This window comes from Cervus canadensis, chromosome 12, assembly GCF_019320065.1.
Source record: "Cervus canadensis isolate Bull #8, Minnesota chromosome 12, ASM1932006v1, whole genome shotgun sequence".
Classification (NCBI taxonomy): domain Eukaryota; kingdom Metazoa; phylum Chordata; class Mammalia; order Artiodactyla; family Cervidae; genus Cervus; species Cervus canadensis.
The window spans coordinates 33353165-33375615 of record NC_057397.1 but is presented as its reverse complement, the minus strand read 5'-3'; the positions used below and the strand labels follow the sequence as shown (position 1 = coordinate 33375615).

Below are 22451 nucleotides of genomic sequence, written 5' to 3'. Positions count from 1 at the left end.
GTTGGGAAGATCTGCTGGAAAAGGGAGTGGCAAGCCACTCCAGTATTCTTGCCTTGGAAATCCTGTGGACAGAGGAGCCTGGCGAGCTATAGTCCATGGGGTCACAAAGAGTTGGACACAACTGAGTGACTGAGCAGCAACATATAACTTCAAAAATAAACAGTCAGCAAAATAAATCATACTATACTGTATGATTATGATTTTAGCACTTATGACTTATAAAATAACTAGAGTTAAATCCATTAAAATGTTGCCAATCTGGATGTTTTTTTGGAGGTTATAAATGCTGTTTCTCTGTGATGCTCCAAAACTGAGACACTTCATTTACTAGCCAATATATATTTATTAATTGTTAGGTGTCAAGCACAGTTGTAGATGTTGAGGATGCAGCAATGATTAAATCAAGGCTACTGTCCTCATGGAGCTTGCACTCTGGAGGGCAAGTAGAAAATAAACACTTTTATTGTAAATAAAACAGATTCAGGTAGAGATAAGTGTAGGAAGAAAATCAGAAGAGTAATTGGATAAGGGATGTTGCAGACTAGGATATCTTTAGCTGAGATGTTTGGGAAGAGGTGTCTTTGAAGAGAGGACATTTGTAAAGAAGCCAGGAAGGTGGGAAGAAGCACCGGGAACAGCAGGAAGGCATTCTGGAAGGGGAATAACCTGTGCAAAGGCCCAGAGGTGGGAATACATTTTGCTTCTTCAAGAAATAAACAAGGCCATCCATGTGGTTGGAGCAGAGTGAATGGGGGAAAGTTATAGGATCTGGATCATAAAGGGCTTTGTAGATTGTAGTAAAGAAAGTTCTAATTGCAGTGGGAAGCCATTGGAGAGTTTTTAGCATGAATATGATAGACTAGTGTTTATACTTTTAAATGACTGGTCTGCTTATCATATAAGGAACTAGAATCAGTGAGACCAGTTAAGAGGCAGTTGCAGTTCGGGACATGATGAAAAGTTGGAAGATTGACATATAATTTGGGGAAAGCCCTGGCAGGATCTGCTAATAGACAAGATGTGGGAGGAGAGAGAAAGTAGAGTTAAGGATGGCCACTAACTGTTGACCTGAGTATCTAGATGGATGATCACCTTACCTGAGATGAGGAAGGGTGGGTTTGGAGTAGTAAGACTGGGGAAAGAGCTGTCCTCAACTCTTCTGAAATGAGCAGATTAAGTTTGAAATACCTGTTCAACATCCAGATCAAGAGGTTATGTACATTTGGGTTTGGATCTCAGAGGAGAGAAGCAAATGTGAAGGTGTAGTTGTGGGAGTCATAAAGGCATAAGATGATATATCATCTCAAAGGGGAAAGAATAAGAGGGTGTAAGATTGGGCATTAGACACTCAGACAATTAGAAATAGGACCAAGAGAGAAGAACTTGCAAGAGAAAGTGGTAAGGAGTGTACAGTGAGGTAGGTGGAAAAGTACAAGGCATCACAAAGACCTGGAGAATAGTATTTCAGGAATGAGGGGTGTTCACTACTGTGTCAAGTGACTATTGGATCTGCCCAGAATGTTGATGGTAATGATTGTGATAAGCTCCATTTCATTAAGCAGAACATGTAAGCCCAATGGAAGTGGGCTGAAAATAAAATGAGAGTTGAGGAAGTGAAAACAGGAAAGATTGATTGGAGTTTCCACAATGACAAGATGCAAAGAGTTGGTCTATATGTAGAGAGGATCATAGGATCATGGTGTGGGGAGGTTAGTTTAAAACAGAAGATATGTTAGACGTGTTTGAGTGTCATTTGGAATGATCCAATAGAAATGATAAATGATGTGGAAAGGAGAGGAAGCAGCAGAGTCAAGTCCTTGGGTAGCAAGAGGATAGGATTCAGAACACCAATGACACAGCTGGACTTCAGCAAGAAGGAAGGAAGAGTCGCCAGGTACAGATGCTGGAAGAGGAGGCTGTTCTCACTGTGAAAATACCTCCCTCATATCTCGTGATTTTCTGTCCATCCCTTTTTATCCTCCCCCATCAGTCCCTTGATGGCAGGGACCATGACTCATCCACTGGAAGCTTAAGCACCAGATTTGGTAGATAGAAGGCTCTCTCTGTCTTTTTAATTTTTTTCCAAAATTTTGAAAGTAACAGTCTACAATGAGCACTACTTTTAATAATTTGCAGACATTAACTTTTTAAAAGTAAATGTCTAATCACAAATCCTAAAAATAATTGAAATTGTCCAAGAGATTAAATTTTGATATTATTCTTTTTGTAAGTCAGATTTTGAAAATGTGGCAAAACACAGTGGAGGTGCAAGAGGTGTGACATAAAATGATATTCAGTGTAGTTCCAGTTTAAGGTTTTTTTTTTAATGTATATACATCCAAAAAAAGAAGAAAGATTTTTCACATTAAAAATGTTACCAAAAATAAATAATTTCTACAATAAAGGATTTATCTCTGGAGAGTGGGCTTCCCTGGTGTCTCAGTCAGTAAAGAATCTGCCTGCAATGCAGAAGACCTGGGTTTGATCCCTGGATCGGGAAGATTCCCTGGAGAAGGAAATGGCAACCCACTCTAGTATTCTCGCCTGGAGAATTCCATGTATAGAGGAACCTGACAGGCTACAGTCCATGCGCTCACAAGAGTCAGGCACAACTGACTAAGTTGAAACTTAGTTAGCAACTAAGCTACCACCAGTGGGCATAACACTACCATGAACTAAACTATACATTCTCTTTGTATTTTTCTTTTCTGTAGTTACTGTTTCTTATAATTAGAAAATTGTTGAATAATTATAATCAACTATTCCAACTTGACTCAAAGCCCTACATTTATGTAGTGTGTTATCTTACAACTCTGGGCTTCCCTGATGGCTCAGATGGTAAAGAATCACCTGCAATGCAGGACACCTGGGTTCGATCCTTGGGTCAGAAAGACCCCCTGAAGAAGGGCATGGCAACCCACTCCAGTATTCTTGCCTGGAGAATCCCATGGACAGAAGAGCCTGGAAGGTTGCAGTCCATGGGGTCGCAAAGAGCTGGACATGACTGAGCGACTAAGCATAGCACAGCACATCTTAACGATTCTAGGGTACTGGAGGTTGAACTCAAGTACTCATTCATTTTTGAGGAACCCTTTTATGCCTCAATTTCTTGTCTTTAAATTTGGATAATGATAGTATCCTAGGGTCAGTATGAAGATTCAGTACATAAATACCTATTAAAAAAAATTTTTTTTCTTGACCAGACCATGCAACATGTGCTGTCTCAGTTCCCCATCCACCAATCGAATACATGCACCCTGCAGTGGAGTGGAAGTGCAGAGTCTTAACCTCTGGACCGCTAGGGAAGTCCCCCTCAAACACCTGTTAGGTGCATAGAACTAGCTCCGACACACGGGAGGCACTAAGGAAGTTCAATCTGCTATTCTTTCCTGAGTATCTTTGATGCAAAAATTGGAGAGTAGGGCCATGGAGGAAGGAGAGGGGTAACTTAGGGAATAGTTAGGGAATGAAAAATTTGAAATAATAAGTGGTTTGCTGCCAAAATTCCCATGTAGAATTCCAACAGAAATCACACTGGAAAAACAACAGAAATTCTGCTGATGTTCAGTTTGCAAATGCAGATGGTTCCAGGCACATCACAGTGCACTCCTTTTGTTCTTTCCTCCTTTACGTTGTTCCCCCACCCCCAGTTCCAAGAAGGAAGGTTTCTTTGGGGCAGTTAAAAAGTCAATGTATGGCAAAACCCACTACAATATTGTAAAGTAATTAGCCCCCAACTAATAAAAATAAATGGGAGAAAAAAGAAAAAAAGCTCTTATGTCTGGCTCCCCTCACCCTGTTCTGTCCCTTCATAGAAAACAAGGATTCTGGCTTCTTGTCCAAAAGAAATGTGTTTCTTGGGTTGTGCTGATTGCCTTTTCTTGTTCTCTTCCGGCCTCATGTTTTGAAGGCTTACTTGTGGACCTTGCTAGTGGTGTCTGTGTCATAGAGCAGAGCCTTGCCGTGTGCAGAGTGACGTAGGAGGGAGAAGCTGGCTAAAGGGAAGCTCTTCTCACATCAGTACAGAGCATCAACCTTGACCTCCATCAGCACTGGAAACTCAGGCTTCTTATCTCCAGGGTACACATGTAGGCAATTGAAATGAAGTGATTTTTGCCCAAAGCCACTTGGTGGTGGTGGTGGTGATGATTCAGTCACTCAGTCGCGTCTGACTCTGCGACCCCATGCACTGCAGCATGCCAGCCTACCTTATCCTTCACCATCTCCCAGCATTTGCTCAAACTCATGTCCATTGAGTCGATAATGCCATCCAACCATCTCATCCTCTGTTGCCCCCTTCTCCTCCTGCCCTCCATCTTTCCCAGCAGCAGAGTCTTTTCCAATGAATCGGCTCTTCACATCTTGATTAGGTAGTAGTAAAGCTAAGATGGGAAAAGGGATTTCCTGCCTCAGTATCATTGCACAAACGTCTCTAGCCATGTCCCATAGCCTGGCAATTTCTCTGCAGCAACGTAAAGGCAATAGTGGCATGTTGATGCTGTCACATGCCATTGTCATATAGCAGATCCCATTAACAGAACTTGTTTTCTCTGATGTATTATTTGTTAGCTTTGTTTATATGTTGTCCTCTACTATTAGTAGTTGCTCAAGCAACCTAAAATCTGTTTTGAAAAGGTTTGGAGGTAGGTGGGTAAATAGATTGCTTGAGTGTTAGATGATGGACAGACGGATGTACTTGTAAATTCCTATTGTTGAGTAGACAAAAATATTACTTTAGCTGCCTCTGTCTATCTACATTGCAGCTTCCCTGGTGGCTCAGATAGTAAAGAATCTGCCTGCAATGCAGGAGACCCAGGTTTGACCCCTGGGTTGGGAGGAGCCCCTGGAGAAGGGAATGGCAACCTGCTCCAGTATTCTTGCCTGGAGAATCCTGTGGACAGAGGAGCCTGTCAGGCTACAGTCCTTGGGGTCACAAAGAGTTGGAAACAACTGAGCAACTAACACACATCCACATGTGACAGAGAAAAAGTACTATACATTTACTCATGCTTACTCCATCCTGGACACTGTGCTAGGCATTGAGGAGAAGAGATAAAATACATTCACTGCCCTCAAGGAGTCAGGATGGGAGGTGGAGACAGAAAAGTAACAGAACAGTTATAGCACAGTGAATCTCCACAGTAATGGAGACATGTAATGATATCAGCAGAGTCCAAAACCAAGATCACCAACACAGTCTGCGGGAGGAGTGATGAGACTAAGAAGGCAGGGGATATGACTTCCATATGATGTATGTAACCTTTGGCGTGAGAGAGCACGGCATTTAGGAACAGTTTGAGTAGATAGATCTAAAGTGTTGTCTCAGATGGTAAAGAATCCTGCCTGGAATTCAGGAGCCTGGGGTTCAATCCCTGGGTTGGGAAGATGCCCTGGAGAAGGAAATGGCAACCTGCTCCAGTCTTCTTGCCTGAAGAGTTCCATGGACAGAGGTGCGTGGAGGGCTACACTCTATGAGGTTGCCAAGAGTCGCACATGATTGAGCAGCGAACACCCCCAGACACAAGCACAGACTGCATGCCGAGCATTTGGGAGATAAGAGGACAGAGAGGAGCCAGATCACGAGAGGCTTTGTAAGCTCTGCTAAGAAGTGCCACGTCATATGAATGCCCAGGGTAATCATGAACGAGTGTTTATCTTTGCTATGGAGATGAATTGTATCATGAAGTCAGGGGTATCAATAATCTAGAGGAGAAATCACCAGGGCTTGTGTGTGCGAACAGAGTATGGGGGCAGATGGAGAAGCTCTTAAGAAAATAGTCTGGAGAGGATGTGGGAGTAGATTTGATGCACTGGGTTGGGAAACCAGAATCTTAGTTCAGGCTTGAACAGTAAGGTAGAGATGGAAAACCCGGGACAGTGAGCTGGCTCTAAAAGGAAGATGCTAAGTACTGTTTTTTTTTGAGTTGTTGAATTTGAAGTGTGTTCTGGACATCAGACAGACTCCAAGTGTATTAAATGCAGGTCTGAAGCTCAACAGAGAGAAGTGAGTTTGAAGTCATCACTCATGAAATTGGTTAAGATTTCCAAGAAGAATGTATTGAGTGAAAAAGAGACATCTCAGAGCAGGGGTCTCTTTGTGAGACTTCTGTTTGGCAGCACAGAATCTCAACATACATTGATAACATATGTAAAACAAAAGTGGATGTTCTAACAAACTGGTAATTGACCTGCCTGTGAAGCTATCTTCCTAGTTTTACCAAAGTCTCTTTTTTATTATTTTTTATTGTGGTATAATTGATGTATAATAATATGTAATCATATGTAATAATATGTATAACATACTGATTCACACTTTTAAAGGTTATATTCCATTTATCGTTATTTAAAATACTGGCTTTATTTCCTGAAAAATAGAATAAAATAAAATACTGGCTTCATTCTATGGATGAAGCAACTAGGAGGCAGCATGGTCTGAGGAAACAGTGAACACTTCTTTGAAATTCAGGCCCAGGCTCAGGCCTCACCAGAACGATGAATGCATGACCTTCGCCCATCAACCCTGGTGAGCGTCAGAGATGGTTCGGAGGCGCAGCACAGTTAGGAGAGAATATTTGGAGCCCCGGTCAGTGCCTGGCACCTGGTGGGCCTCAGCGTATAACAGTGCCTTTCCTTCTTGCCGAACAGACATGTTCGGCTTTCACATAATTGGCTGAGGGCTGTCAGTTTATTTAAAAATCCTGAGAAATTGACCTGTTGGTGTCACCTATGTCAGGCTTTTTGTTTCGATTCTTCATTTTGACAGGTGCCCAGTAATCTTTAGTCTGGGAGATTTTACTCACTTACCTTCATAGGAAGTTTTCTTAGTAGAGAAAAAAAGTCGTCTTTTTTTTTTTTTTTTTAAATTGACGAGTGCAAGAAAAAGCCTGTAACTTCAACTTCCCCAAAATGTGCTTAAGTTGTGGTCCCTGGAGTCTTCTACCGTTTCGGGGCAGTTACAATAGAGCCTCTATCTGGGCTCAGCCAGTCTAGTATGCTAACGGCATTTCTAAGGAAAAGCTTTTAAATCCCAGATTCTTCTGCTGCTAATTGTGTGCTACTCCTTTGTAAGGCAGGTAGAGGATCGGGGCAGGCAGAGAGGATGCTGTTTTTTGATCAACATTATCTGATGATTCTGTTTGCCTCTTGGAAAAACAATCAACTAAGAAGTATCTTCTGGTATTGTGCTTTGTCAAGAAATTAAAGGGACATCTTAGGTCCAAGATACCATCCCTTTTAATTGGTGGAAATTGTTGTTTTAAACACACATTCATGTAGTCCTCCTGGATTTGCAGATGAAAAATGTTTCTACTAAACAAAAAATAAGTAGCTTAGAACATTAATAGTTGAAAGTTAGTATTTAGCATGTATGTAATAAGAACATGTAGAAGTGTGGTGAAATAATACTTCCTCTTTGCAAAGTAGAAATTATAATCTTTGCTTTCTTCAAAATATAGGGGAAATTACTTGCATTCGAAATGCCAAAAATGAAAGATTCACTCTGCTTTCAATCACATACCTATTCAGATGGGTGTAAGCAGAAGTCATATCCCATAACTGGTCAAAGCCTTAAGGAAATTGATAAAAGCTTTCCCTAAATCCAAGAGAAAATGTAAAACTTTATCTTAGAGTTAAGAAAGAAATGAATTTTGTAAAGCTTTTTAGAGGTGATAGTAAACAAGATGCAGATATCCATCTGTGTTCTCAAAGTGTTTAAAATCATGTAAGCTCAGAGTAAGGACTCAGAAAGATGAGGGTGACATTGAAACTGCCACAAAGGATTAACAGGAATCGGCAGAGCTGTATGGGGTGAACTGATGAGAAGAATGTTCTAAGTAGAAGGGATATAGAACAAGGATCAGAGATTTGAGTGAAGAAAATGTCAAATAAGGAAAGTATAATATAGCCTAAAGAGATAACTGAATGTCATGAATCTAAGTTTGTTCATCAACCTGGTCATTCACTTAAAATTTATCAAGTGATTACTGTTCTGTGCACAAAGATGCTTACATATTAATTATTCTTTAATAATAAATTTAATTTAAATATTCTTTTAGATGCTTAAAATTGTAAGGAAGATTGACAGCCATTGCCCTACTTATTAACAGTTTAAAAAAATGCTATCAGCATTTTAAAACAGTTTGAAGAACTATCAGCCATTGCTTGGTTAAGAGAAATATGAGACATGTATAATTATGGAATAGTAGTCAGCAATTTAAAAGATAATACAGATGATTAATTGATATAAAATGATATTTATTCCATATTGCTGAGTGGAAGAGAAAGTGGCTACAAAACAGGTACCTGGTTTTATTTGCTTTTTTGGTATGTGCTCTGTGCTTCAGTCTTTTAGTCCTGTCCAACTCTTTGTGACTCCATGGACTGTAGCCTGCCAGGCTCCTCTGTCCATGGAATTTTCCAGACAAGAATAGTGGAGCAGTTACCATTTCCTACTCCAGGGGATCTTCCCGGCCCCAGGGATCAGACGTCTGTCTCTTCGATCTCCTGCATTGGCAGGTGGATTTTTTACCCCTAGCATCACCTGGGAAGCACTTTTTTTTGGGGGGGGGGGATGTATCACCTATCAAAATTTAAGCTTTCCTATGAAAAACATGAGGAAGGCTGACTGAGTGAGTAGGACCAGGAAGAATGATGGAAGAATTTAACAGTGCTTACTTCTGAGGGATGGAATTGAAGTTTATTTCCTTTATATATTTTTCTGTTTTTCATGAATGCTGTACATAAGCATGTATCATTTTACAATCAAACAAGATAATAAATGTATTTTCCTAAAACTACTAACTTTTTAATACTACAATGACAAAACATAAAAATATTAGCAATTAATTTCCAGTTGGGTTGACCCATTCTTTCATATTAAATTCTGTCAGATAATCTGGAAGGTTTCCTTCAGTATCATCCATGTGCTCCGTCCATGTAGAAAAGGAATAGGCAGAAATAAGGTCCAACTTAGAAAACAGAGAGAAAAAGACCCATAAAAAGTTATCTCTTCCTTCCAAGAACTTACTACCTGCTGGGATACACAGACGTGATCTCTGTAAGCCTTCATTTCCTTATCCATCAAATGTAGAGTTTCAGGGAGGGTTGGAAATACCATGGGCTTTCCTGGTAGCTCAGCTGGTAAAGAATCTGCCTACAATGCAAGAGATCCTGGTTCAATTCCTGAGTTGGGAAGATCCCCAGGAGAAGGGATAGACTTGCAGTATAGGGGCCAGACACATAGTAGCTCTTAATGATTGTTGCTTCTGTTATTCAGTGAACTCCAGAGCATACGTCAGGGCTGACAAAGAAAAGGAACCTTGCCTTGACAGGTGAGAGGGGCGAGACGAGGCATTCCAGCAAGCAATGGACACAACCGTTATCAGTGAAATAGGGACGTGGAGACCAGGCTGAGACTGGCCTGCCAGGAGCATGTGACCCCTCCAGATGGGCTGTGAAGGAGAGACAGACATGGCATTGGATGGGCAAGGTTAAGGCTCAGTAGAGAAGCCCCTGAATGCCCATTTGCATTGGCATATATTTAGTGTTTCTAACTTAATTTTTCCTAAGCATCTATTAGGGCTTCCCAGGTGGCGCTGGTGGTAAAGAACCCGCCTGCCAATGCAGGAGACTTCAGGGACGTGAGTTTAATCCCTGGGTTGGGAAGATCTCCTGGAGAAGGGCATGGCAACTCACTCCAGTGTTGTTGCCTGGAGGATACCATGGACATAGGAGCATGGTGAGCTATAGTCCATAGGGTCACACAGAGTCGGACACAACTGAAGCCACTCAGCACACACGCAAGCATCTGTTGATCACCTTCTGGTTAAAAGGCAGATACAGAAACAGAAGTGAAGTGTATTACCTGCCACCAAGAAGTTAACCCTCCAGAGTGGAAATTGTATTTCAGGGGTGGGGTGGGAGGCGGGGTGGACAAAACCTACTCTGAGAGAACTGTATCCGACAGTGATTTGATGCACAGGCTGGACTGAAAGGAAAAGGACTAGAAGCATGGTGAATCCATGTTCCATTCTCATAGCTTTGTTAGAATTCTAGTTCCTTCCCTTAGAGAAAATTCTAGTGGCACTCACTTGTACCCTGTCTCTGCAGCTCTTCCCACGTTTATGAAGCCGTTCTGGCTATATCTGCATTTCGTTTATTTTTGTGTCCTTAGCGCCTAGTATAGGTGGTCAGTCATTATTAGTTGAGTACATAACGAAATAATACAGAATGTGCATCCTGTAATATATAACATAGACCATATTAATGCTATATAATATTTTTCTAAGTAATATACAAACAACCAAAAGATATTCTCTGTGGCTTGAAATGTTTAATCATAGGAAAAGGGGGTGGTGAGACTGGGAGTCTCATAGGAAATGAGACTGTGAGTATGAACAGAATTTTCCCTTAGTTTTCAGCCCCCCACTCCTTTTCCCTCTGCTATTGACACGCATTGGTTTGGGGCACACTAGAGCCCCCTGCACCCCCATGCTAGAGGAAGTTTACCAGATAAGACAGTTCACACAAAAGTAATGGAGCTTAAGTCATTTACCCTTACCGGAAATCTTTGTCTTATAAAGGAAGATTTCAAGGGATGGAATTTCAGAGCCCCTGATACTTAGAAGAGAAGAGAGAGCTTTTTGAGTAAGAAAGTGCCTCCTGAGAGGTCCTCACTCCCCACTTGAGGGGCTGACAGTGAGGGAAGGTGATGATGGAACCTTCCTTCAGCTCATGGGGAACCTATTTTTTTAAGTGCCTACATCCGGTTCTGCCAACTTTTCTCTTGGGAGTCAGCAATAATTATATGGCAGAGGAAATCAGCGTGGAACATTTTTATTCACTTATGAACTGAGGGTGTTATTCTGAGCTACACATTCTTTGATACAAAATTGAGTCTCTTTTACCAGTATAGTGTCATCTCGCTGTATATGCTAACTAAAATTGACAAATTGGTCTCTTTTAAACTTTCAAATTTTACTTACCACCCCTGCAAAAAAAGAGTCACTTGAAAAACCAATTACATTGAAATATGTTTTTAAAGATTATAGACAAATGGCTTGAAGGTCAATGAAAATGAATCAATAGGCATGGAATGATAATAAACCAGAACTTCTGTTTGTTGCAAACACTGAATTTTAGAGTGAAACATTGTTTCAGAGATTAAAAAAAAAAAGAGCTCTCTTAAAATATGACCTGTTTAATATTACAACTTTAGTTCATTGGTTTATGTATGATCAAAACAGAAATAGTCCATGTAAATGAAAACTTCTAGTTAAATGCTTGGTGAATGAATTAGTATGTGATTAATTTTCTTCAAATGGCAGTGACAGTTAAAAGAAAGTGATTGCAGGAAAGGATAAAAGGTTTCCTGGTTTGAGTATGTTTCCGTGCTTCTGGCAGCAAGTTTGTAATAAAAAGAATGATTTTTATAAGAATGTGATTATTCACAGCAAGACTGGAGTTGGTGTCACTATGAAAAATCCTTCTTTGGTAGATACTCTCAGCAGGAATAATACATCTAAAAGAAAGGCAACAGGAATTACAAAGAACACTGTGGCCAATGACAAATTATGTTTGCAAAATGATGGGCAAACCCATTGAAAACTGAGAAATCAGTTCAGCAGTAAATCAAAGACTTATTCTTAAGAATGATCCTGACATTCAAAAGATGACGTTTATATTAGACATGTGCTAAGTTTTCTTTTTTTCAAGGCTCTGAATTATTATTTTGTACATTGTCAGCCTTTACTGTTTTGTCTTACTACTTGATTTTAAATTACATGATACAATTAAAAATATATTTTAATGAAAAACTATGTAATACAATGTGACATACTATGAAACATTTGATGCACTACCCTATTTTGTATTTGAAGGTATGTAACATTTTCACTTATTTCTCTGCAGATTTGTAAAATGCCATATCTTCTTATATTAGCTGAACTATAAATGAAGCTATTATATTTGGGCCAAAGCTTTCTGTGTATAGTATCATGTGGTAATGGTACAGAATGCACTGAAATGTATTTTGTGCTATTGCACAAAACATAATCAATAAAAGATGGATCTTATAGAATTAAATTATTAGGCATTCACCATATACCTTTTCACTTGGTGCTTTTTATTCACTGTATTTTTAAATTTATTGTATTTTTAAAGAAAGGAAAATTATGTGTTGATATCATTTGATCAAATGTAATAACTTGCCATAATTATCAATTAAATGAATCCATTACTTTTAGAGACACAATGCTGAACAATTTCAGATAAGCCCATTTCACTTTAAAAACTTATTTTCAGTTCTTTCTGGCTTTGATTAGTAAGCCTTTCTTTTCCTCACCCGAAGATGGAGGATGTGAATAAAGACAAATATATTTAATATGACCATGTGGTAAAGAAGGTATTCATGGTTAGAAAGAAGGAACTCCAAGCAAAGTGAAACTGACATATTTATTAACACTGTACCACTCGCTAAGAAGAAACCAGCTTCATGCCATTCCTTTGGGATTCTTGGAGAAGTGTGCTGTGGTGGTATTATCATGCTATCTCACTTCTAATGAGCACATTTTTAAAGGAATTAATACTATAAGAAAATATTACAAATTTGAAAACATGTTCTCATCTTTAATTCATTAATAAGAAGCTTGAGAGCCCTATAATTTTTATTTAGTGATCTTAAATATTTAGTATAACCTTGTACATATATGAAAACATAGCGTAAGCACTTTATCTTCTGCCTTAACATGCCATCTTCACATACTTTTCAGTAAAGATTTTATCCTCTAAATGTTTTATAAATACTCAGCTAAACAGAATGAGATTGAAATAGCTAATGTCTTGCCTTTGCTGAAACTGCTATAATTCGTCTTGGGTTTCAAATACAGGTAGTAGAGATATTCTAGAAAAATATCTCTTTTGTTTAGATAATCCCTACAGGATATTGTAACTTTAAATGCATTAAAATATTGTTTCTCTAAGTAAGAAACAATAATTAAAAACAGCATGTGTCTCTACAAGTTGCATCTTATTACCAGATCTCAAAAATTGATGTTAAAATTCCTCTTACCTAGTTTGAGATTTTGAAATTGTTTTTATTTTTTTTTTCCCTATTGGCTTCTATATTTGTGTCATCCTATTCCTATCAAAATAGAATGGGATATTTAAATATTGACTTATTAACACGTGTTGGCACTGATGCTGTGCTGAGTAGATAGTTTTAAAGTGGGAATGTAAAGATAAATTTGTCCAGCTGTATTTTAATTCCTTGTGTTCCCCAAACTGTCTAACAGAATGAGGCAGATTTCAAAAACTCCCTTTGTTCTCCGTCTCCTGTGCCGCAGCCACGGGTAATCTGCAGCCTTTTCTTTTGCAAGGAAGCGTTGTGTGGGGAAGCAAGGGCGATCCACAGGTCACAAGGTGCACCCCAGACAGACATGACAGGTCCTGCTGCTGAGAGCCAGACTAACAGAGCTGCGGCCCCCACATCCTCCTTTCCAGGTGGCCCCTGCCACAGGCATGCCACCGGTCCACGGTGACAGGCACAGGGACCCAGCAGTGCTGCGACTTTTCGTTGCATCCACTTGAAGTGCAGTGCGGGTTTGGACACAGCTTTAGGAAGCACACTACAAGCACATGATTTAGACTTGCTCTTTAGATTAGTGAGTCTAGATACACAGCACGTTGATTGAACAGCCTCCTTTATACAGAGCAAAATATCCCAGTAAAAGCCAGGTTTCTGCAAATTTACTAACAGACAGAATGTCTTTCTTTCCTGTTTTAAGCAAAGTATGTAATTGATTTATAGTGTTGTGTTAGTTTCAGGTATACATCAAAGTGATTCAGTTACACATATATTTTTTTCAGATTCTCTTCCATTATAGGTTGTTGCAAGATATTGAATACAGTTCCCTGTGCTACGCCATACAGACAGAATTTCTTTACCGCAGAGCTCAAGGAGCTGAATCTAATTATCCATGAATTAGGAGCAGGACTCTTCACATCTTTGCCATCAATTAGTTTGCTTCTGGACCACCCCTCCCCCCTCCATAGAACTTCCAAGTCACAGAAAATCTCTAGAGTTGACCCATCTTACCTTATTTTTCCAACGAAGTTATGCAGATATCTAGGCAGTCGGGAGTTATTTCCAAACGCCACATGGAAATCACTCCCTTAAAAACCTCTGTCACTCAAAGACTGGTCACCCTGTAATGCCATCTGTACAATTTAGATTTTTGATTAGAAAGAGGATAGTGTGAGCAGATCCACAGGGAGAGTCTTTTGTTTTTTCTTTTAATTTTTCAAAGCACTGTTAATCACTTGCCTTCCAGACAACTTACGTGAGTGCCTGCCATGTGTGTTAGTCACTTCAGGTGTGTCTGACTCTTTGTGACCCTGTGGAGCCCGCCAGGCTCCTCTGTCCATGGAATTCTCCAGGCAAGAATACTGGAGTGGGTTGCCATTTCCTCCTCTGGGGGATCTTCCTGACCCAGGGATCAAACCCACATCTCTTATGTCTCCTGCATTAGCAGGCAGGTTCTTCAGCACTACCTGGGAAGCCCATTTGAGTGAGTTGTCTAAAAGCACTAGAAATACTCCTGTACTCCATATATTATAGTTTTCATATTTAGGAATATAAGGAAAACGTTGTGATAACTTGCAGATGTCTAAGGTGTCAAGCTCGTTATCTTATTGTTCGGTGGAGAGGTCAGAGCAGTGGATGTAATTGCTTGATGACAGAAGGGGACAGAGAGAACCCAGCCACTGTGTCCCTAGCCAAGTCCAGCAAGTCTCAGTGGGCTCAGTGATGCACAGACACAATGAAAATAGTTCCTTCTCTGGGGATGCTTTTTCTTTCCATTTTTACTTCATAAAGGAAGGTATTGAAACAATTAGTCGGCAGTATGGTGTTCGTTTTCTCATGGTAAATTTGGAAAATGGAGCAAGTATCGCTTCAGTCAGCAGAATCAGGACTTATGTAACTCAACTTCTCCCAAGACATGTTTGTAACATTTTTATATTGTTCCCTTTCATAACGTGCAGACTGCCTCCAAGTCTTCAAGTCTGTTTATGCAAAGCCTGCAGGTTTACTTGGAGTTTATGTTTCTAGTGTCAGGTTCAGGGGTGTAAACGCCTCAGCATCCTGACTGTGATGTCACTGTGTTTGGTTGGCATAGAGAATAAGACCCATTGTAACTGTCTTAATTCTTTTCATTAATTTTCCTAAATGAACATGAATGGCATGGTGTGTTTTTACATAATTATGGCACAAGTGAGAGGCTTGGGGGAAAAGTCCAACCACTGCGGTATCAAAGCAGAATAAATATTTGCAGAAAAATTCTGCCATAACTTAATATTTTGCATATGAGCCCCTGTACAAAATCTGAGTTATCCCCGGAGCTCAGTCCAAAAGAACATGTCTGTGGCCCAGCCCTGGAAGGCCAGAGATGATGATGGATCGGAAAGAGGTCAGTTTGAGTAGCAGTGCCAAGAATAATGACAGAAAGAACCAAAAAGGCAGAATAACAGTGCAACTAGAGTTCTGAGGGAGACCATGCCTTTGCTGCATGGCCGTGAGATAGGACCCCATGTGGCTTTCTTCCTGCTCCCAACACTGGACCTGGTATTCAGCTGCTTCATGGGTTGGCAGTTTTCCCCAGCCATGCATGTCAGCATTTTATAATCCAACCCCACAAATGCTGAGATGTCTGTAAGCTGAGGGCCCAGAGTCACTGAAGCTTGCCGATTTTATTGATTTTACTGCTCTGTGAGAAGCACAAGCCGTGGAACATAAAGGGAATCCATACAAGGCTAAACTTTGGGCTTTGGGTTTGTGGTGTTTATCTGAAGGATGCTTGCTTATAGGAGCCTTTTCAGGTACAACAGAGCTTGCAGGCCAGTGCCTGTGGACTCAGCATCATGCGTCCCTGATCATTGCCACCTGTCCCCCTCCACCGTGCCTGTGACCAAATCCTTGTTCCTAGGCTTTGAGCCTTCTAGTAGGACATGTGGCAAAGTCTTGCTAATACCTGTGCTCTCATTGCCTACCACTGTGCTCTGTCCCCTCCACCCTTGTAAAGACTGAGTTTTCATGATGGCTTTCCTCCTGGGATAATTTCTCTCCAAAGTGCCAATCATTTGGAGGCCAGGTGAAGGGGTGGGGCTTGAACTGCAGGATGGAGCTTGAACCTCCGAGCCCTGGGCCAGAAGAGGGGCAGTGGTGACAATGCTGGACCCCCAGGTGGGCATGGGGCAGACAGAGGTGAGGATACATCCTGGAGCAGGAATCCCGTAAACATTAAGCAACTGACAAGCCAGCAGGGGCCTAGGTTGTGGAGTGGGCAGTTGTCTAAATTGTGCAAAATCCAGGGATACTGGGGAGAAATAGTGCTTGGGGATCAAAGGCCTGTATAGTGTCTCAGCACTGAGGTTACTTAGCTTTTCTGAGTCTTCATTTATTTGCAGCCGTAAAATAGGCTGTAACATTCAATACTGTTTTGTGTTCAACATAAATATCAGTAATTCAGCTCAACAAGAAATAGGAGTCTTGAAATAGTGTGAGTAGGAGCAACCATGGCCTGCCTCTGCAGGTGTGCTAAGTCACTTCAGTCATGACTGACTCTTTGAGACCCCATGGACTAGCCCGCCAGGCTGTTCTGTCCATGGGATCCTCCAGGCAAGAATACTGGAGTGTGTTGCCATGCCCTTCTCCAAGGAATCTTCTCGACCCAGGGAACAAAATCGCCTCTCTTATGTCTCCTCCAAAATCCATGGAGTTCTTTACCACCACACACATATAGAAAACAGCTCTTATTGGAGTTGTTAGTCATCCTTCAAGGGAAGGAAAAACCCATTCTTCATGGGATAGATAGACTGTCAAGACAGGATACCTTCGTAATCCAGTGTCAGTGGGTGGTGTATTCCTGGTGCTTTAGGACTTCTGGAAAGGGAGGGACTGAGCTTAGGGTGGGAACAGTGGGCCCAATGCGTTAGCAATGTCTAATTCAGTAATAATTATGAAATGTACCTAGTGAAGGATAACCACAACTTTGCCTGGCACTGGCTTGACTCTTAGAAGCTCTTTGAGGGATGTGGGTATATGTTAAAACTGGTTAAATAAAAATGTTATTATATACTCCTCTAGTATTGACTTGACATGATGTAAACCTTTATACAAAAACATTGATTTTGACATCCCTTTGGAAAGCCATGAACAACAAATAGTTCTCTGCCTATCTCTTGATCCCTTTCCAGCCTTACATCAGTTCTCATATCTGTAGTTTGGGGGTTAAAAGAAACTGTGTTTAAGATCTTTCCTTCCTACCTCTGAGACCTGTTGATTAACTGCACAGAGTCCCTTTGCATCTGTGGGGTATTTTCTAGAGAGAAGGATGGCTGGCCTCCAAAAGGTCACCTTCCCCACCCTCACACTGCAGCCATTCAGAAGTAGAGGACCAGCACTGACAGTCCCTGTCACCTGCTGGTCCATGTAACTCTTCCCCTTCTGCCTCAGGGCCTTTACACTTGCTCTTTCCTTGGCCTGCAAAGCTGTTTCCCCAGACACTCCCACAGCATTGCATATTCCCCTTGCCTGCTGTATTGTTTCTCCTTAGCACTTATCACTGTCTAACAGATTGTGCATTTTGCATATTTTCTTGTTTGGATGTCTGTCCCAACTGGAATGGTAGTTCCAAGATGGTAAGGATTTTTGTGTTAAGTGGTGTGTCCTTAGCATCTACAACAATACCCAGGACAGGTATTCCTTAATAAGGAATCAGACACAATAATAAATAAATGATCACCCTTTTAACCCAAAGCACCCATTAGCCAGTTTGGATCTGTGTTGAGTGCAAAGTCTATCAGGAGACAAGGAAATACAACTTCACACCCCTACTTGAGACCCCAAGCCTGACACCCATGTATGTTTGGGGTTCCTTAGGTATCTCAAGCCTCAGCAGGCCAGAATAATGCATGACCAATTAATTAATTAATACTAAATTGGTTGAACTGGCCATGGGAGGCCCCTATGTGGATGCTACCCCAAGACTTGGATTCGGTAATGGCTTGAATTCCTTAAAATCTTATTGCATACTTTTTGGAAGTTTATTTCAATTACATTTTCAGCACATTCAGTCTTTTGGGAATAAAACTGTATTTTCTCATGAAATTATATATATTCTGCACTCTGTGTATTAAGCATCTAATTAAGGTTTGTAGGCATAGATTTTGGCCCCTGAAAATATAGAAAGCTTCCATTATTGTCTTCAGTGTCCACTGACTGTTGCAGTGGGGCTTTAAACTTTGTTGCTGTTATTGTTTCATTGGTTTCGTTTCTTCTCCTACCCCTCCGTTACCTAATTGTCTGGGTTTAGAATAGATTTGCAAATGAAAAGCAACCAAATTCAGAAAGCAAAAATGGAAACCTCAAATTAGGCTGTTAGGAAAACAGGCAAAAAGCTGGATGTCTTCTGAAAAGTGAGAGAAGGGAAGCCTTATCGCCATGGAGGAGACAATTTCAGGATATCAGAATGCAGGGAACTGCAGTTTTCTAATTTAACAGTAAGTACACTGAGCACAAGTTCACACATTTCAGGGCTCAGCTGAGAAATGAAAATGATATTTCAGTATTTTAATATTCTCCATTCTTTGAGGAGTGAGTTTTTTATGGGTAAGCATCAAAATAGTAATATTATAGTTTCTCATTAAAATTTTTAAAATACACAGCTTATTTTCCAAGACATTCATACCATTATTTGTAAACTCATAATAGTGACTTATCATCTTTCATATTGTTATTCAGTCGCCAAGCCATGTTATCAATTGCAAGTTTGTGCAACAGACTACTTGTCTATTGTTAAGTAAACTGAGAGCCCATCCCAAAAACACATTTTACATAGACGCTTTAATGATGTTTCAATTCCTAAAAGCGCCAACTAGGCCCTTTAAAAATGCTCTTGATTTTTAAATCTATTCCTTATTAATCTATTTTTTATTGGAGCTTTATAATATGTGTTAGTTTCTGCCATACAGCAAAGGGAATCATCTGCACGTGTATCTCCTCTGCTTTTGGATTTCCTTCCCGTTTAGGTCACCACAGAGCACTGAGTAGTTCCCTGAGTACGTTCTCATTAGTTATCTATTTTTATTTAAATCGTTCTACAAAAATTCTCTGGCTAAGGTATATTTATGGCTGATTCCTCTTGCTGTCCACCTCATACTGTCAAAACATTGTTCATCGATTATGCTCCAACAGAGAAAAAGTTCTAAAAAAAAATTCTCCAGCTAAACAGCAGGGTTTTGTGGTTGCTGTCACACCAGACTTTGCTTTAATGAGATCATTGTGAAGTGAGTTTGGTTATCTGCAGGTAAAAAGGCTGGGAGCAGTTGACCCTTAATTAGAGTAAACCAAGATATTGAACAGTACTTCAAATGAGGGCCCAGCCTGGGAACAAAAAGCCTTGAGGAAAGCTGGCGGGAGAAAACAAATGCAGGATTCGGGCGGACAATAGCCACGGTAGAGTCATCAACAGTCATTAGAAGATAAGGCTGCTCTGTTAGTAATGGAGATTTACAACTGCATTAGCGTAAGAAAAGCCTCTTAACACCTTGTTTTTCCAAAGCATTCTTCCCACCCCTAGAATTAACCAAGTAACTTTGGGTCAGCTTTGATTCCTTAAATTCAATTCTTTTAAACATATCTTTTCCTCTTCTGATTCCCCAGCTTCCTCCCTCTCTCTGTTCTTTCTCCCCAGAGAGAAAAATCCTGCATTAACAGCACTGAGGCTTTGGGAGGTTCTGTTTGTTTGCGGGAGTACCCTTTTTCGCATTTGTTTGTGTTTTAACTAACCACACACCCTAACAGAGTCGTGTACCAACAGCATTTCTGTATTTCTGTCTAGATGAATGGCTAGATGGTAGAAAGTCACGATTTAGTTATTCTTTCAACCCAGAATAAGTACGTTGTTGAAAAAACACAACTATCTTTCACCCTCCTAATTATGTATAATAACTCGAAGAAATTTCCCATCGTGTTTTGCAAGAATGACCTGTTTTTAAAATCTTAAATTCACAGTCCTGCCTGCGAGGCCTCCTAGACTTTTATTCCTTTTTTTTTTCTTATCTGGGGTTATGGACCTCAGGAGAGCAGGGAAGGGTTACAAGGTCAAAGCCTTTTCCTCCTTGGAACTTGCGGCTTGCTGGGAGAGGGTTGCCTGGAAAATAGATGCTTTAGAAGGAAGAGGTTGGGGTCAGGATTTTAATTCTGTTAAGCAACAGCTGGTTTGAGTTTCTTTCCACTTCTATCTCCTGCTCCCTTCCTCACAAATCCGTGGAGAGAAGGAATTTGTGCAGAAGGAACTGGCAACATAAAAATCCACCTTCTATTCCTAGGGTGCTTTATCTCCAGCATCTTTGTTACACATTGGATGTCAAGTACTAGAGGGATAGGATAGATTTGATGAGGTGAACTCTATGGGAAAGATGACTAGAGCTTTAGTCCAAAGAACCTTTTAAAATACAAGATGCACGCCTGCCGATTTCTTATAAGATTTTTTTCACTAAAACTCTTAATGGAAATAAGTGTCAGAAAGGCCACTGTGGTATTTGGAGGCTGACTGCCAAGAGAAGAATCATGGCTAAAATATTAAAACATGCCAAGTGCGTATTATTGTTTCTGGACTAGAGACCATATCTGTCTCCAAATTATAGTTTGCCTTCATTTGTTCAACAAATGTTTATTGAGTGTTGCTCTTCCCACAAAGATGCTGGAGGCTGGGGCACAGCAGTAAGATATAGAAGTGCTTACACGTGAGCAGGTGTATCAGTGTGAATCCGTCCAACTGGGCTTTAAGTACACCCGCTATTCTAAACAGTTTATGCATGGTGTGGGATTTTAAAATCAGGTCTGTTCCAATCATATTATTTTATAATCAACTCATAAATCCACTATTTAAAATGAATATGTAATAACAGAAAAACAGTAAAGGGAAAAAAAAAGTTAAGTTTTGAAAACAGTAGAAGAAAAAAAAATAAACCTCATGGCTAATTTTTTTAGATTGGGAAGTCTCCCATGCTTTTTTCCTACACACACCCACACACCCACACGCGCGCGCGAGCAAAATAAAACTCACATCTCTCAAATCAATGGCAAACTAGTAACAGATTTTCTGGTCTGGGCTCCACGCTGGCCTCAGGCTGTGTTGGTGTGTGGCTCGACAGCAATCAAAGGTCATAATTTCATTGGCAGTTAGCATCAGGTTTAATTTTTCTAGCATGTTAGATTTACCGAAATGTCTGGTTTCAGTTACACTTCGGGCATTGACTGAATCAGCTCGGAGCAGTGTGATGTCTTCAGGTACCTGAGGTTTATGGAACACATATGCTAATTGTTTTCAATCACTTTCCTTTCTAAACACAAAAATGTGTTTTCTGAACTTGAGTAACAGTAGTCCTTATTGACATTGCTCCTTTCTTACATTGAAAAAGGACCCACAGTAGGTAAAAATGTCAATTTAACAAGACTGCCACCTACTGATTGACGCGGTTGGCAAACACTACCAATTTCAGTGTTTGGTGGTGGTTTTTTTTTAAATAGCTATGTATGGTTTTTACCCCAAAAAATGTAGATGCTTTTTGAAAATTAACACATATCAATTTTAATTGTGTTTTAGGAATGTGACCAAGTTCACATAGACGATGTCTCTTCCGATGACAATGGACAAGACCTAAGGTGAGCCCATGATTGGGATGCTATGGGCCCCGTGTTATAGTTTAATTGCTCAGCTCATTAAGATGAACTTTCTCTTTGGTTAACTTTGGGCTTTTCTTGCATCTAAATAGCACATATAACTTTGGAACAGATGGCTTTCCTGCTGCAGCGACCAGTGCTAATTTATGCTTGGCAACCGGTGTGCGGGGCGGTGTAGACTGGATGAGAAAGTTGGCCTTCCGCTACAGACGAGTAAAAGAGATCTACAATACCTACAAAAATAATGTTGGAGGCAAGTGACTATCACCAGTAGCTTGCTGGGTTGGTTAAGACAGTCTCAATAAAATACTCAAGAGCATCACACATTTACATCACATTTTTTGGGGTAGAACAGCTTTTGCTAAGAGTTGTTTCATCTAACCAGTGATTATTCTGCAGTGATTGAATGAGAGAAGTAATAGACTTAGAGCCAGCTGCCCTGGCCAGGCTAATCTAGTCCTGGCTCCCTTTCTTAGCAGTGGAGTGAGTTAGTAAACTTACTAGAGTAAGTTTCTTGACCTCTTGCCTAAAGGACTTAAGAAGAATCATAAAGCATCCTTCTATCAGGTAGATGCTTGTATTAGTTCATCTTTTGATTGTGTTTCTAAAGGACTTTGGTATGAAAAGGAATATATTGACCTCCCTGGTGGCTCAGATGATAAAGAATCTACTTGCAATGCAGGAGACCTGGGTTCAATCCCTGGATTGG

The 22451-nt window shown here is 40.4% G+C and overlaps 1 protein-coding gene across 10 annotated transcripts in view; it reads left to right on the top strand.

Annotated features, from left to right (window-relative positions):
* The window catches only part of EYA1 (EYA transcriptional coactivator and phosphatase 1), a 179954-nt gene that overhangs the window by 139741 nt on the left and 17762 nt on the right, over positions 1-22451 (top strand). For all 10 annotated transcript variants that reach the window (XM_043484052.1, XM_043484062.1, XM_043484053.1 and 7 more), the window contains 2 exons: positions 21666-21724; positions 21835-21995. In XM_043484052.1, the coding sequence (XP_043339987.1) occupies positions 21666-21724; positions 21835-21995 (220 nt within the window). The remainder of the gene's footprint in view (positions 1-21665; positions 21725-21834; positions 21996-22451) is intronic.